Genomic DNA, 14158 nt, shown 5'->3' on the forward strand with positions numbered 1-14158 from the left:
GAGGAGGAGACTATAATTATCCTCCACGTCTGGGGCAGGCCCTCGGATGACATCTCCCCAGTTACCCTGTGCTCTAATAGCATAGCTCCGGTTCCTGGTCCCAGAAGCGCCGCAGCCGGCTCGGAGCGCAGGCAGGAGGCGAGCGCGGCCAAAGCGCCGGGCACCTCTCGGGCCTCCCGGGCTCCGCCGGCCCTTCGCAGCCCGCAGCACCTGCAAGGGAACCCAGGCCCCCAGGCTAGCGCCCCGGGCCGCGGGGGCGTTGCCATAACAACCGGGCGCCAGCCGCGGAGGCCGCCGGGGAGGAAGTGACGAGCGGTGGGTTGGCTGTTGTTGGGACACGTGACCCGGGCAGTGTTTTGACAGGGCAAACTGCAGAGAAAGAACTGGGCGAGCGAGGGGGACCGGGAGCTGGGGCGCCAGAGCTAGAGGCAGCGGGCGGGCGAAGAGCTGGCAGAGGCGCGGGGCGAGCGGGCCGGCCAGGGCGACGGGCAGGCGAAGCCCGGGGGCAGCGGGGCTCGGGTGCGAGTCGGGCAGGCAGGGCGAGGGGCTGAGCGCCGGGAGCGTAGCGAGGCGGCGGCCGAGGCGGGGGTGGATGGCCACAGGGGCGCCGGGGAGCCGCGTCGGGCTTGTTGTCTCGGGCTCCCATGGTCCTCTAACGCAGCCCCGGGGGCCGCTGCGCGCCACACTTCGCTCTCGCCGGCCCTGCGCCTCTCGGAGCCTCACGTCTGAGGTGGGAGTGTGATGTGAGCCGCTGGGCGAGCGGCTGAGAGAAGTGCCAAGAGGAGGAGGGATTGGGACGGGAGAGGGGAGCGAGTTAGTCAGCAGAGGTCGGCCGAGGGAGCCATGAAAATAACTCTCCGGCGGGGAAAAGGGCTGGCGCGGCGCTCCGGACGGCGTGGCTGAAGGAAATCGGGGCCGCGGCGGGACGGAAGGGGGCCGCACGGGCAGGCTGCGCCGAGCAGGGGCGAGCGCCCGGCCGTAAACACCTTCCCGGGACGACCTCAGGCCCGGCCTCGCAGGGCCGGGAGGGCGACCCGGGACAGCCAGTAGAGTTCGTTTGGGACTGGGGGCTGGGCGCGAGGAGATGACTCGCGTTTCTTTCTGACCCTCTCATTGTGTCAACTTGGCCGCGGTTGAGGCAGGAAGACTAGCCAGAGGGTAATTACACAGGTGAGGCCCGGCGGGGCGGGCGGAGCTGTAGGCGAGGCGCTTGGGGTCTTGAAGAGTTTCCTGCGCCCAGGTCACCAGGTCGGAGCATTTCTATACCAGCCACTGCGGAGGTGCCACTGTTCCCAGCGGTGTTTCTCTTACAAAGGGGTTAGTTACCTTGTGTTGCTTGAATCCTTTTTTTTTTTTTTTTTCTTCCCCTGCCTGTACCTTCAGGTTATAAATAGATCTTCCTTTTGGTTCAGAGACGCTGTGTCAAAGAAGGACACGTTGGCCTGGAGAGCACAGGGGCGGGGAAGAGGGGTGCTTGGTCCGGAGGAGATGGGGGAGGCGGTGCAGAGTTTTGCTTTTTTCAGACCTGCGGATGGTGCTGTCACCGCACTTAGTGCCAGGAAGAGGCCTGTTAGCAGTAGTTTTCTTGCAAGATCGAGTGTTGAGGGCAAGACCAGATTAATTTTATTTTGATCTCTTTTAGCATTTTGAAAACGGAGCAGTAGCCACAGAATCAGCGGCGAGCCTGTTGAAAGAACCCACACGTGTATTTCACAGCACCTTGGGTGGAAATTGGCGTGAAAATGAAGCCAGACCGAGGTAAATTATTGATTTAAGTAGGATTTTTTTTTTTTTTCTGTGCCCCATTTTAGAAACGTTAACCTAATTCTGCGGCAGGATCAACTCTTTGTGAATTACGTATGATTATTTGTTTCTGTTACAGATTCCAGCTGGTAAGGTAGAGAAGGGCGCATGGAAGAGTTAGGAACTAGAAGGGCGAATACATTCTTCAAAAGTGTCTTCAAAGTATTAGTTTCAAGAGATATTAAAAATGAAATTGCCAAGAACAGCACTTGTATCTGTTGCCACAATACTTGGTATCATTTTAGAGTTACATTACTCATTTTTAGGTTCAATCTAACTTCAATTTTAAAGAAGTTTAAAAGTTTTTTCAACTTGAGAATTTGAACTTGATAAACTGAGAAAATTTAAGATTGTTTGAGTTCACAAATATTATTTGTCATTGCTGATTTTTGTGCTTTAGGCAAACTCTAAAAGTTTGCAAAGTACTCCAGGGCTTTGTCCAGTATATCAATATATACACAGGGCTACTGAAATCCCTATAATAAGTACTGTAAATGTGCCATTTCCTTTCTAAAACTGTATTTTCAGGACTTATGGGAATAATGCATACACTGTGTTTCTCAAGGACTTCAAAGGAATTGAAAACTCATTTATCAATCTACTTTTGATTGACCATTGCAAGGACAAACTTTAGAAGATTTTAATGTAGTGGTAGTTAGGAGTTTGTCATATGGGAATTTGAGTCCAAGGAACATTGTAGGAAGAGGATTAATGTATTTGGTAGGGAGTTGGACTAGATGACAGAGTTCCTTCCAAATCTGAGACTTTCGGATTGGAAATGTTAATTTATCTTTATGAATTAGATGCTCATTTAAAAAAAGATATGGGGGCTTCCCTGGTGGCGCAGTGGTTGAGAATCTGCCTGCCAATGCAGGGGACACAGGTTCGAGCCCTGGTCTGGGAAAATGCCACATGCCGCGGAGCAACTCGGCCCGTGAGCCACAATTACTGAGCCTGCGCGTCTGGAGCCTGTGCTCCGCAACAAGAGAGGCCACGATAGTGAGAGGCCCGCGCACCGCGATGAAGAGTGGTCCCCGCTTGCTGCAACTAGAGAAAGCCCTCACAGAAACAAAGACCCAACACAGCCAAAAATAAATAAATTAATTAATTTAAAAAAAAAAAAGATATGGGAAATTCCCTGGGGGTCCAGTGGTTAGGACTCTGTACTTCCACTGCAGGGAGCACAGGTTTGATCCTTGGTGGGGGAACTAAGATCCCGCAGGCCTCAACATGGCAGTCAATCGATCAATCAATAAATGATAATTTAAAAAAATAAAATAAAAAAATTTTAAAAGATATGTATTAAACTGGTTATTTTTTCCATATATTTTTTCAAACTGGATTAGAAAGTCAAATTTTCTTTTCTATTAAAATACATCTTTGGTAATATTGTCTTAAAATGCACTAGAAAGAAGTGGAGAAAGCCATGCTTAATTTAGTGGATTAGTTTTAAGTGTTTGGTTGTTTCTTAAAATCAGCTTTGTATTAATTAAGTATTAGCAAGAATATTGTTACTAAGCAGGTTGCTTGTGTAGAATGCCAAGTTTAGACTTTTAGATTTCATCTGTGACTTTGGAAAGATGGCACCAAGGTCAGTAATTGCATCTCAAAATAAACAAGCAAAGAAAATCAGAGTCGCTATTTGTTTTTTGTTTTTGTTTTGGTGGTTGTTGTAAAAGTTGCTTTAAGGTCCTACGCAGGTTTGTTGGTTTGTTTGTTTGTTTATTTTTTAAATTTTGGCTGTACCAGGTCTTTGTTGCGGCATGCAGGATCTTTTAGTTGCCGCATGCACGCCGGATTTAGTTTCCTGACCAGGGATGGAACCCGGACCCCCTGCATTGGGAGGGCAGAGACTTACCCACTGGACCGCCAGGGAAGTCCCCTAAGCAGTTAAAAAAATAGTATTTGCACACAATCTCTATTTTAGCCAAAACTAGTACTAAACACAATAAAATGTTATATATTAATGTAGATTACTAGGAAAAGTAAATACATTTATGCATCAAGACTCCTAAAGAAGTGACTTTTTTCTCGTTAAAATTGTAGCTATCTTTAGCATTATGATGTAAAAATGAGGCGATTGAAAGTTTAGTATTGTGACTGTATTTTATAATATGAATCTTTAGGCCCATGTCTTTCTTTTGACCAGGACCTAGGGTAAGTAGTATCTTTTAGTTTGCAAAGTAGTATAGAAATACTGAAATAAACTTTGCACAAAACATACTTACTCTTACTATGTGCAGTGTGGTCTTGTACTTTCTGTTCTATTTCTATTGTTAAAAATTGCTTGCATAACCCATTGAATTGATTTCTTGACCTGTGGTTGGCAAGGCACAATTATGGGAGAGCTTGACAACAGTAATACTTCACTTTTTCTACATTGGTATCTAAGAAACTATTCTATATGAGTTAATTTTCTGGAAAACTGAAACTTTACTCTTTAAATGCCAAAAATATTTTCAGTTGTAATCATGATATGTGGACAGAGATTTTTTTTTTTTCCTCTAGCTTAAACCACTTCAGCCCATTCTTTTTAAGATCTGATTTTTGAATTCCCATGCTGTCAACAGTCTTTGTTGTCAATATGCTTATTCTTGTCTCCTTTTAATTTTACTGCTTTTAGTCTCTGGGATAAAGAACTAGATAACCATGCTTAGCACTGAGTTCTCTAAAAAATGAGAATAAATAGGAAAACCTTCAGATATTCATTCAGAAGCTAAGAAAGTATACGAATTCTAGTGTAGAAACTCTGAGATATTTGCTTAGTGGTATACAGCTGTGCTTCAGAAAGTTTCTAAGTACAAAAGGACCCTCTTATCCTACATGGTTGCATGTGGTAGTTGGTTGGCTAATCTAAAAACTTAGTTTAAATGAGGAATCAGAAAAAATAACAGCCTTAATTATTTCACTTGTCTTTTGGTGTAGGCTCAAGGCCCTTTTTTGGGGGTGAAATGGGGTCTGTTTTTCAGAGTTAGATATGATCTTTCCTATGTAAACCACACCAAAAATGTACACCTAAGATTTCTACTTTTGATTTCTTTAAAGTGGAATAAGACTTTGCAAAAAAATCCAAGGGTGGAATATTTTACATTTAAAAAGTGTTAAATTCTTTTTTAATGTTTCACACAATTTTATAGGTGTCTGTGTACACCAGGAATTACAAGAATATTTGTGTAGTCAACAGAAATTTGTTTTGGGAGGAGAGGGAATATATATTCATCAAAATTATGTTCATCAAAATATGTGCTTTCCAAAGCATTCAACGTAGTTTTCACAGAAATAACCTTTTTTTGCATTCATTTCATTGATTTATATAGTTTTAAAATAAATTCACATAAGCAGGTTTGGGAATAAACATCAGATACTACTTAAGCATACAACTCAACTAGTAGGAGTAGAAGTGTGCAGGCAACTGGAAAGTAACTTATTAGCTGCTCATGTCTGTCAGTTTGCTTCTATGGAAGATATGGAAAGCACTGGACAATCTTGCTAGTTGATTAAGTGAAAATTAAAAGACCTTCTACTGTACTTCCAGATAATTAAGATGTTACTGTACAGTGGCCACGTTTCACAGTAGTCAATAGAATTTTACTATAGTCTGAGGTAAATCTTTTTTTTCTCTTTTCTTTTTTTAAATTTTTAAGCAGTTATTTAACATTACTTGTGCAATGCTGCCAAAGATGAGTCTTTGATGTTATCATTAGCACAGGTTTTGGAATCAGACCTGTATTTGTATCCTTGTTCCATTACTTGCTAGCTGTGTAATCTTCATTAATTTCCTTTATCTCTGAGAGTCTCCGGTTCTTTGTCTGTAAAATGGGGATAATTCCAACTTCTCATAGTTGTTAGAATGAAATACGACACTGGTTGGCACATTTTAGGTTTTAAATAAATGATAATTACCATGTTAAACAAGATATTACAGACGGTTATATGTTGGTCAGTTATAAAATATGTTCAACAGAGGTAAAGAAATAGTCAAATGTGCAATAACCTAATAGTATCTTGTTTCATTTTGCATTCATAGCCTGTAACCTGCTAAGGCTCAAGCAGATTTAGTAGGCTTTTAATGTGTAGTTATCTGAGAAGATACAAAAGCTATGAAAGGATGCTTGATGTATGTGTAATTTATTTCTGTGTCATTTGTTATTACAATTACATCTTAACCTCTATATGTAGGGGGTGGCATGGGTGGACCAAGCTTCCTGGAAATATATTTTTAAATGGTGTTAAATTCTGACTAGAGCTGGGCAGCTGGAGAGGTTAAACAATGTTACTGCACCTTGTACTCAAGGATGTAAAGTTTGGATCTGATCCTAGTTAGATATTGAATGCCCAGTGTTTCAAGAGATGTCTAAAGTATGGTCTTTGCATAGAAGCAATTAAAGCATTTTATGTTTTTAACATTTAATATTTATTTATGTTATAAATGTATGGTATTTCTAATTTTGTATGTTTTTGAATGCATATTTTTTCTATAAAAATATATTTCAAAATAATAGAATATAAGCTTATGTTTTGATTTCAAAAGTCCCAAGGTTTCAGAAGTCCTAAGTTCATGGTATTGTTCAACAATTTAAGTAGAATCAAAATCTTTTTAATTTAAAAGATAAATGTCAATTTTGCTATGCTTTATGCTTTGGTTAGAAACAGTTTCTTCATCAGACATTTCTAAGAATGTTGTCTGAGCTTATCAACTGTTATGAAAGGTTAAGGCCTATAACATCGAGGAAATCATCAAGGCATTAATAATTTAAACATACTTTGTTTCAATTCATATTTGAACATATATTGTAAGTCATTTATAATTCTTAAGTAAAAACTATTAGTGCAAAACCTGTTCTACAAATAAAATACCAATCAATTTGATTTTTTGAGGTTAAAACTGAGAGGAATGCTTAGTTTTTTCCCTCTGCTGTAGATTGAATACTTGTGTGCCCCCAAAATCCATGTGTTGAAATCCTAAGCCCTAAGATGATAGTAGTAGGAGGTAGGGGCCTTTGGTAGGTGATGAGGTCATGAGGGTGAAGACCTCATGAATGGCATTAGTGCCCTTATGAAAGAGACCCAAGAAAGTGCCCTTACCCCTTTCCACCATCTGAGGTTATAATGAAAAGACAGCTGCCTAATGAGAAAGCTGGTCCTCACCAGACACCCAAATCTGTTAGTGTCTTGATCTTGGACTTTCCAGCCTTCATAACTGTGAGAAATAAACAGCTTGTTGTTTATAAGCCACCTAGTTTATGGTATTTTGTTATATCAGGCTGAATAGACTAAGAAACCCCCTTTTTGATTGTATTACAGATTTAGGCTTTAGCTTTAGTATTGCGATGGCTTATGAACTTGCCTAGAGTGTAATGCAAACCATTTTAATCTCAAAGAGTTCTTCCTGGGCAACTGAAATAGGAGGAAAGAAGTGGTAAGGACTAGAAAAAAATAGCATCGGAGTTAGATGTGTTGCTTACTTGCTAAGAATAGTTCATTGTTAGCCAATGTAAGTCAGACAATACAAATGACAGATGTTAGAGGAAAAGAAGTGTTGACTAGATTAAATAGATCAGGCTTTTGCTAAATTCCCTGGCTGGAGGTGGTGTGGTACTATTACTAATAACAGCTAACTCTTCTACATACTATGTGCCAGCCACTATTCCAAGTAGTTTATATATGTAACTCATTTAAACATCACAAATGTTCAAGGAATTAGATGCTATTGTCATCTCCATTTTATAGATAAATGAAATTGAGTCAGAGAGAGAGGTTTGGTAACTTACCCAAGGTTATGCAGCTAATAAGAGGGCTAGCCCAGATTTGAAATAAGCTTGGGTACATGCTCTTAACCCTCTGACTGGTAGGAGTATGTTATATTAAAATATTATAAGATATTGGGACCAAATTTGTTTTAAAATAGGCCTGAGGAAAATGAAAAACAGATTTGCTAATTATTGTGATCTTGGAAAACTGTATATCTTATTTGTGCCTCACCTTCTTCATCTTTACAATGGAGCAAGTAATAGTTCCTTGCCTTAGGGTTACTTTGAGTAAATAAGTTAGTGCATGTAATGTGCTTAGAACTATGGCTGGGATATAGTAGACATTCAAATGTGGACTGCTCTTGCTACAATTGGACATATTCTAATTAAGAAGTCAATCATTTAGGAAAAGCTGGGGAGGACAAAAGAAAGGGGCTAATTAAGCTGTATATGTTTTGTATACTCCCTGTGATCTCAAGTCCAAAAATGACGACTGTTGATCTTTCATCCATTTACATTGATGGGTCTTGACACATCAGTAGCTGTCAAATAATTGCTGGCTTGACACAACTTCTGAGATTCAGTACTAAAGGGACTGACATAGAGGTTCCCTATGTTTTTGCCTGTCATTCAGTAAGAAGGAAGTGATTCAGTGGGTGGAACACTGTCATTTCTTTGAAGGATGAGAAAAAAGATAATTGGAAGGCAGAATTGAGAGGCTAATGTGTACATAGGGAGAGTGACTCAAAAGCTGATTTCCTTTTCAAAAAGTGAAGAAACCCATGGGGCCTAAGCATTCTGTATTGTGAACAAGTATAGAAAAAAATTAGTTGTTAAATGAAGAATATTTATATTCATTTATTCTTTTGTCCTTCTCAACTTTGCACCTAATTATGGTAGTATTTTTCCCCCCATTTAAGGCTGAAGTTTTTAAAAACTGAGGGAACGTTAAACTTAGAAATTCTAACTTAATACTGACTTTTTTTTTAATGAAAAAGCAAAATTGTAGTACCAGGAAACAGTATTTCTTTCTTAGTAGGTAAACCAAAGTCAATTTGTCAATAGTTAATTCTGTCTTTGCTCAAATGGGTGAAAAATCTGACGTTGATTATGTCAGACTTTCTTTTTAAATTGAAACAGGATGGACTGGCTGAAAATACCAGTAGCTAGTCAAAATATTAGACATTAATCCATGTGTAATACCAAAGACAGACCTAGCAATAACCTGAGTTGAGATTTCTCATATATTCCTTTTCATATAAAAGAAACTCATCCAGTAAAATTATAATAAGGCTTTTTGCATCTCTTCCCCTTGTTCAGCATGCCCAGTTCCATTGGCCACCTTTTAGGTTTTTGATGACCCTTCACAACCTTGTTTGTGTGCACTATTTCTTCTGCCTGAAAAGCCTTTCTCCCCAATTATCACATGGGTAGCTCTTTGTCATTCTTCTGACCTTGGTTTAAATATCACTTTTCAGAGAGATGGTCTCTGACTACTCTATCTAAAGTGCTCAGTTAATGCTAGCTGTTATTATTATTTATTAAATTAGTGTCCTATATTGTTCTGTGTCTCCGCAGTCTGTTTCCTTCATAGCATTTACCACATTTTTTTTTTTTTTTTTTTTTAATCTTTGGCTGCGTTGGGTCTTCGTTGCTGCGTGCAGGCTTTCTCTAGTTGTGGCGAGCAGGGGCTACTCTTCATTGTGGTGTGCGGGCTTCTCATTGCGGTGGCTTCTCTTGTTGCGGAGCGTGGGCTCTAGGCACGCGGGCTTCAGTAGTTGTGGCACACGGGCTTAGTTGCTCTGCGGCATGTGGGATCTTCCCAGACCAGGGCTCGAATCCGTGTCCCCTGCATTGGCAGGTGGATTCTTAACCACTGCGCCACCAGGGAAGTCCCGCATTTACCACATTTTGTGATTTTTTTCTTTGCTTATTGTCTGTCTCCACAACTTGATTTTAAGTTCCATGAGGACAAGAACCTTATCTCTTGTTCACAACTATATTTCCATCACCTAGCAGATAGCCTTATACATGGTAGGTGCATAGGAGGTGCTTAATATATATTTGCTGAAAGAATGAATCACTAGTATATCCCAATATTTGTGGAGCAAATAGAAGTAGAAGCAGATGATTAGCAATCATTGATTGTTTTAGTGTCACCACCTGAAATTCTCTCACTTTAGGAATTTGTTTGCATTATTGACTGTTAGGCTATTATCACAACTTAATACCTAATTTAAAAAAATAGATTTAAGATATATTTGCCCATAACTTACCTTAAAAGAAGGTTATATTTAACCAACAAGGACCTACTGTATAGCACAGGGAACTCTGCTCAGTATTATGTGACAACCTAAATGGGAAAAGAAGTTGAAAAAGAATAGATACATGTATATGTATAACTGAATCACTTTGCTGTACACCGGAAACTATCACAACATTGTTAATAAATTATAATGTAAAATAAAAAGTTAAAAAAAGGTTATATTTTAAAATTGATTAAATTGAAATAAAATGCTGTAAAATAAGAAGTAGGCAAAAGCTGTTTGGTATAGGTGGTCCCCAGTTTATATACATCTACTTAACAAATGATCCACACACAGACATCTGCTGGTAGCTCTCTGCTCTCCAACCACCATGCTGAATTTGTTCCTGTTACTATTTCTTTGAAAGAAAGAGAGATTAAATTTGTTGGATAACTTCAGATTTCTGAGTATAAGTAGGATAAAGACGCAAAGGATTTAGAGTTTAGATTTGGGGCTCATTCTGTCACTTACAGGTTGTGTGACTTGGGTCAACTTCCAAGCTTGTTTTCTCATCTATAAATTGTACTGGGCTCAAAGTGTTGCTTCTGAGTTTCAGGTAAGATAATGTGTCAGAGAACTTTATATAAGGTGTGAAGTGCTATATATGTTGACTGGTTTGCCCTATGGACAGGATCATCTGTACAGATTAGCAAAGGGCCAGGTGCTCCCAAGTGTATCTTAGGTGGGTTCATTCTGTCTAAAATTATCCATTCACACAGTGCCTGGTTTTTACTGTTTTTAAAGTTTCCCCTTGTTATTCTGATTGAAATTACACCAACAAGAGATCCATTTAGATTAATAAATGTATATTTAATTATACATGTTTCAGGATTATTGAAATAATGGGCATATTTTGTTATAAAATTAGCTCAAGTTTCAGCATGCTAAAAAGCAAGAGTTAAGACCCTAAGGCTTTAGGGTCAAACTTAGAAATTCTAACTTCAGCACTTATCAGCCAAATGACCTTGAGCAAATTACATAACCTGTCAGAACTTCAGTTCTTTTTGTTCTAATAACATCAACCTTAAGGACTGTGGGAAAGACGAACTGAGAACCTATGGTTCAGCACCTAGCTTGTGCCTGGCACAGGATAGAGATTGGTGAGTGTTTTATTTCCAAGGATACACAACTTGGATCAGCTGCACTGAGGAAATGAATGTTTCAGTGCTCTGTTGTGAAAGTTAATCATAAAAGGCATAAGAGATCAATAGGCCCTTATTGTTTGTCACTCTGAACCTTGTATTCTGGAATATACAACTAGAGCAACTCGAAACAAGTACTGAACTACACATCTGTAACGTGCATGCAAGGGGAGAGGGAAAGTAGGTAATTGGAGCACACCAACTATTTCTGGGTGATCATACACCATTAAGAGCATTTAGAGCAGCGTTAAGGCAAAGAGATTCGGGTGGGGGTGGACACTAGAAGGAGGTTGATGGGAATTATTAGAATGGTCAGATGGTGCCCCAAATTGCTTTTTTCTTTATTTTAGAATATAAGCTAGGATTGATTTCAGTGCTTGGAGCATGGCCCTTCTGCTTCTGTGACCCAGAATTTACACTTGTTCCATGATGCTGTAAGAAATGGGCTAATATTATAGGTTAAGAAACCTTTGGTAGGCTAGCCTGGGAATCTAGTCATAACTTAACTATTTATAATTGTTATTTATTTATTTATTATTTATAAATAATATTTATTCAAAGTATGACTATTATTTGGACTTTAAAACTTATCCTTTTTGAGAGCACAACTAGTTTATAGTTAGGAATTAACATTTTAAATTAATATGAAGTTCCCATTTTTTATTTTCCCACTTATTAAACTTATATATTCTGAATGGAATTAAAATTTGATAACAATAGCTGAAATCGGGCCATTTATATTGATAAAACTTTACCCTGACATCTAGAGAATTCTTTTACATTTTTTAACCAAATCAGCCATTTTCTTTTGTGAAGACATATCATGGTTTGTTGCATTATCCAGTGGGTCACTTCTACTTAAATTCATAATAGTAGGAGAATGTATAAATTTAGCATTCAATATTGGCAAATTGCTTTTTTTAAAAACGTTTTGATCGTTTTTTTTTTTTGGCTGCGCTGTGCGGCTTGCGGGATCTTAGCTCCCTGACCAGGGATTGAACCTGAGCCCTCGGCAGTGAAAATGTGGAATCCTAACCACTGGACCGCTAGGGAATTCCAAGGTTTTGATCTTAAAAATAACTTTAAGTTAAAGCTCTATATCATATTTGGTATACTTCCCAAAATTTTTTTGACATACAAAAAAATTTTTGATATACAAATTTTTTGGCATACGAAAGAGTTGGCCATAGAATTTCTTTAAACTTCCATACATTGCTTGCTCTATTTCAAACCCACAAGAAAAGTTGGAATCATACAGTTAACATCCAAATACTTTTCATGGATTGTGAACATCTTACCAGTTTTGTTTTATCTCTCTTGAGTGGGAGGTCAGTAGATAGGTAAGTGGTTAGACAGACAGACATAGGGGCTTTTTTGTTTTGTTTTGTTTTTTGTTTCTATAAACTGAGAGTAAGTGGCAGACATCATGACACTTCAACCCTGTGTACTTCAGTATGGAACTGGCTGGTAACAGCATGTGAAAGCTGATCGTGTACATTTCTTCCCAGCTCTGCATCAAGTTGGTTGCTTGAAATCAGCAATGGTACCAGCATTTACACCATGGAAATTGGCAGTGCTACAAACCAGGGCTTTGTTTTTTTTTTTCTTTGCAGAGCCAGTCGTTAAACATATACCATCATACCACTGTGTGTCTCCTAAAAATAAAAACATTCTCCTACATACCTGCAATACAGTTATCCCACCCAAGAAATCTATTAGCACAATGCTAGTATCTAATATACTGTTTATATTCATATTTCTCTAGTTGTCCTTGTATTGTCTATAGTCATACTGCCTTTTAAGGAAGTAAGTTGCTTTCTGTTACAGAAAAGGAGTTAGACCCTGATGTTTGAACAACATTTAGAAAGCTTTTGGAGTACACCATAAGAATATGTAAAGGTACAAGTAAATAAAATGATTGGCTTCTGGAAAAAAAAATTAGGTCATGTAAATAGGACAGTTAATTAGGATTTTAGCAGATTTTTCCTTATTTTATTTAGCTTTTTAAAAAAAATTACCTGGACTAAGTAGATCTAAGAGGAAAATGAGTATTGGTGAAATTCTAAGACTTTTTCAATTGAAAAAGAATTATATTAAAAATTTTTTTTGCATTGGGAAGAATTCCATTTTTAATCCTGAAGCTTCATGCTACCTAATTGACCTCATTTTTTGGTACTCTTCTAAGGTTCCCTGTACTCTAGGCACATCGATCTTGCTGTTCTTCAGTCACCACAAGCACATTGGCACCATGGAGACTTGGCATTTGCTGTTCCCTTTTGGAATATAAGTCTCATGACTGTCTTTTACTTCATTTGACTTTCTGCTCAGTTGTCACCTCCTCAAAGAAGCCTTCCTAGATCATCCTATCAAAAGAGTATAGTTCTTTTATTGTCTGTTGACTCTGCATTACTCTTCATAGTCCTTACTACTACTTGACCTGCTGTTCTATGTTTATTTATTTGCTTTTTTTGTTTTTCTCCCAATAGGAACGTAAACTTCATGAGGGCAGGGACTTAGTGGCGTTTGTCCACTGCTGTGTTTCCCCATGCATGGACTGGTGCCTGGCATTTAGTAGCTGCTCAATAAATATTTGTCATTGAATGAATGCTTGCATGCATTTTAATATCTTTGTGGTGCAGCATAAAACTTATTACTGGAAAATTTTTGCATTATTTTTCTGTGATTTGTTAGTTTTATAACTGTAAGAATTAATTCTACAGTGTCCATTTTTGTTTCTAAATGGGAATATTTATTCCCACTTCTGAAGGTTATTGGAAGGATCAAATGAGATAACTACAAACAAACAAACAAACATAATACAAGATATTCGTAACTGAATACAGTAAATGGTAAAAGGAATGTCTACTATCAGAGTTCGTAGGGAATGATTAATTTCAGCTGGGATGATTAATTTCAGGGCAAAGCCTGTCTTTTGGCAGAGACAGCAGCTGTATTGAGCCTTAAAAGACAGTATGATTTGGATAGATGGAAATTTTACAGAGATTAAGAGGGGGAAGATTGGAAGAGAGGACATGAGCAATAAAGATGTTTGAGGGCTAGCAGGTAGACTACTGTGAATTGGAAGGGTTACTTAGGAATGAGGGGATTCGGGTTTTGAATGTTAAGCTAAGGACTTTGAGCTTCATTCATTCGATAG

The 14158-nt window shown here is 38.8% G+C and overlaps 1 protein-coding gene across 4 annotated transcripts in view; it reads left to right on the plus strand.

The window, feature by feature from the left end:
• The first annotated feature begins 230 nt into the window (after positions 1–230).
• Positions 231–14158, plus strand: part of ATOSA (atos homolog A) — an 85983-nt gene continuing 72055 nt past the window's right edge. For 3 of the 4 annotated variants that reach the window (XM_061180303.1, XM_061180306.1, XM_061180307.1), the window contains exons 1-2: positions 364–1317; positions 1643–1758. In XM_061180303.1, coding sequence (XP_061036286.1) covers positions 1743–1758 — 16 coding nt within the window. In that variant the 5' untranslated portion in view covers positions 364–1317; positions 1643–1742. Of the gene's footprint in view, positions 316–363; positions 1318–1642; positions 1759–14158 lie in introns of those variants that run through there. The other variant, XM_061180305.1, reaches the window with a different exon arrangement.

Source organism: Eubalaena glacialis, chromosome 2, assembly GCF_028564815.1.
Source record: "Eubalaena glacialis isolate mEubGla1 chromosome 2, mEubGla1.1.hap2.+ XY, whole genome shotgun sequence".
Lineage (NCBI taxonomy): Eukaryota > Metazoa > Chordata > Mammalia > Artiodactyla > Balaenidae > Eubalaena > Eubalaena glacialis.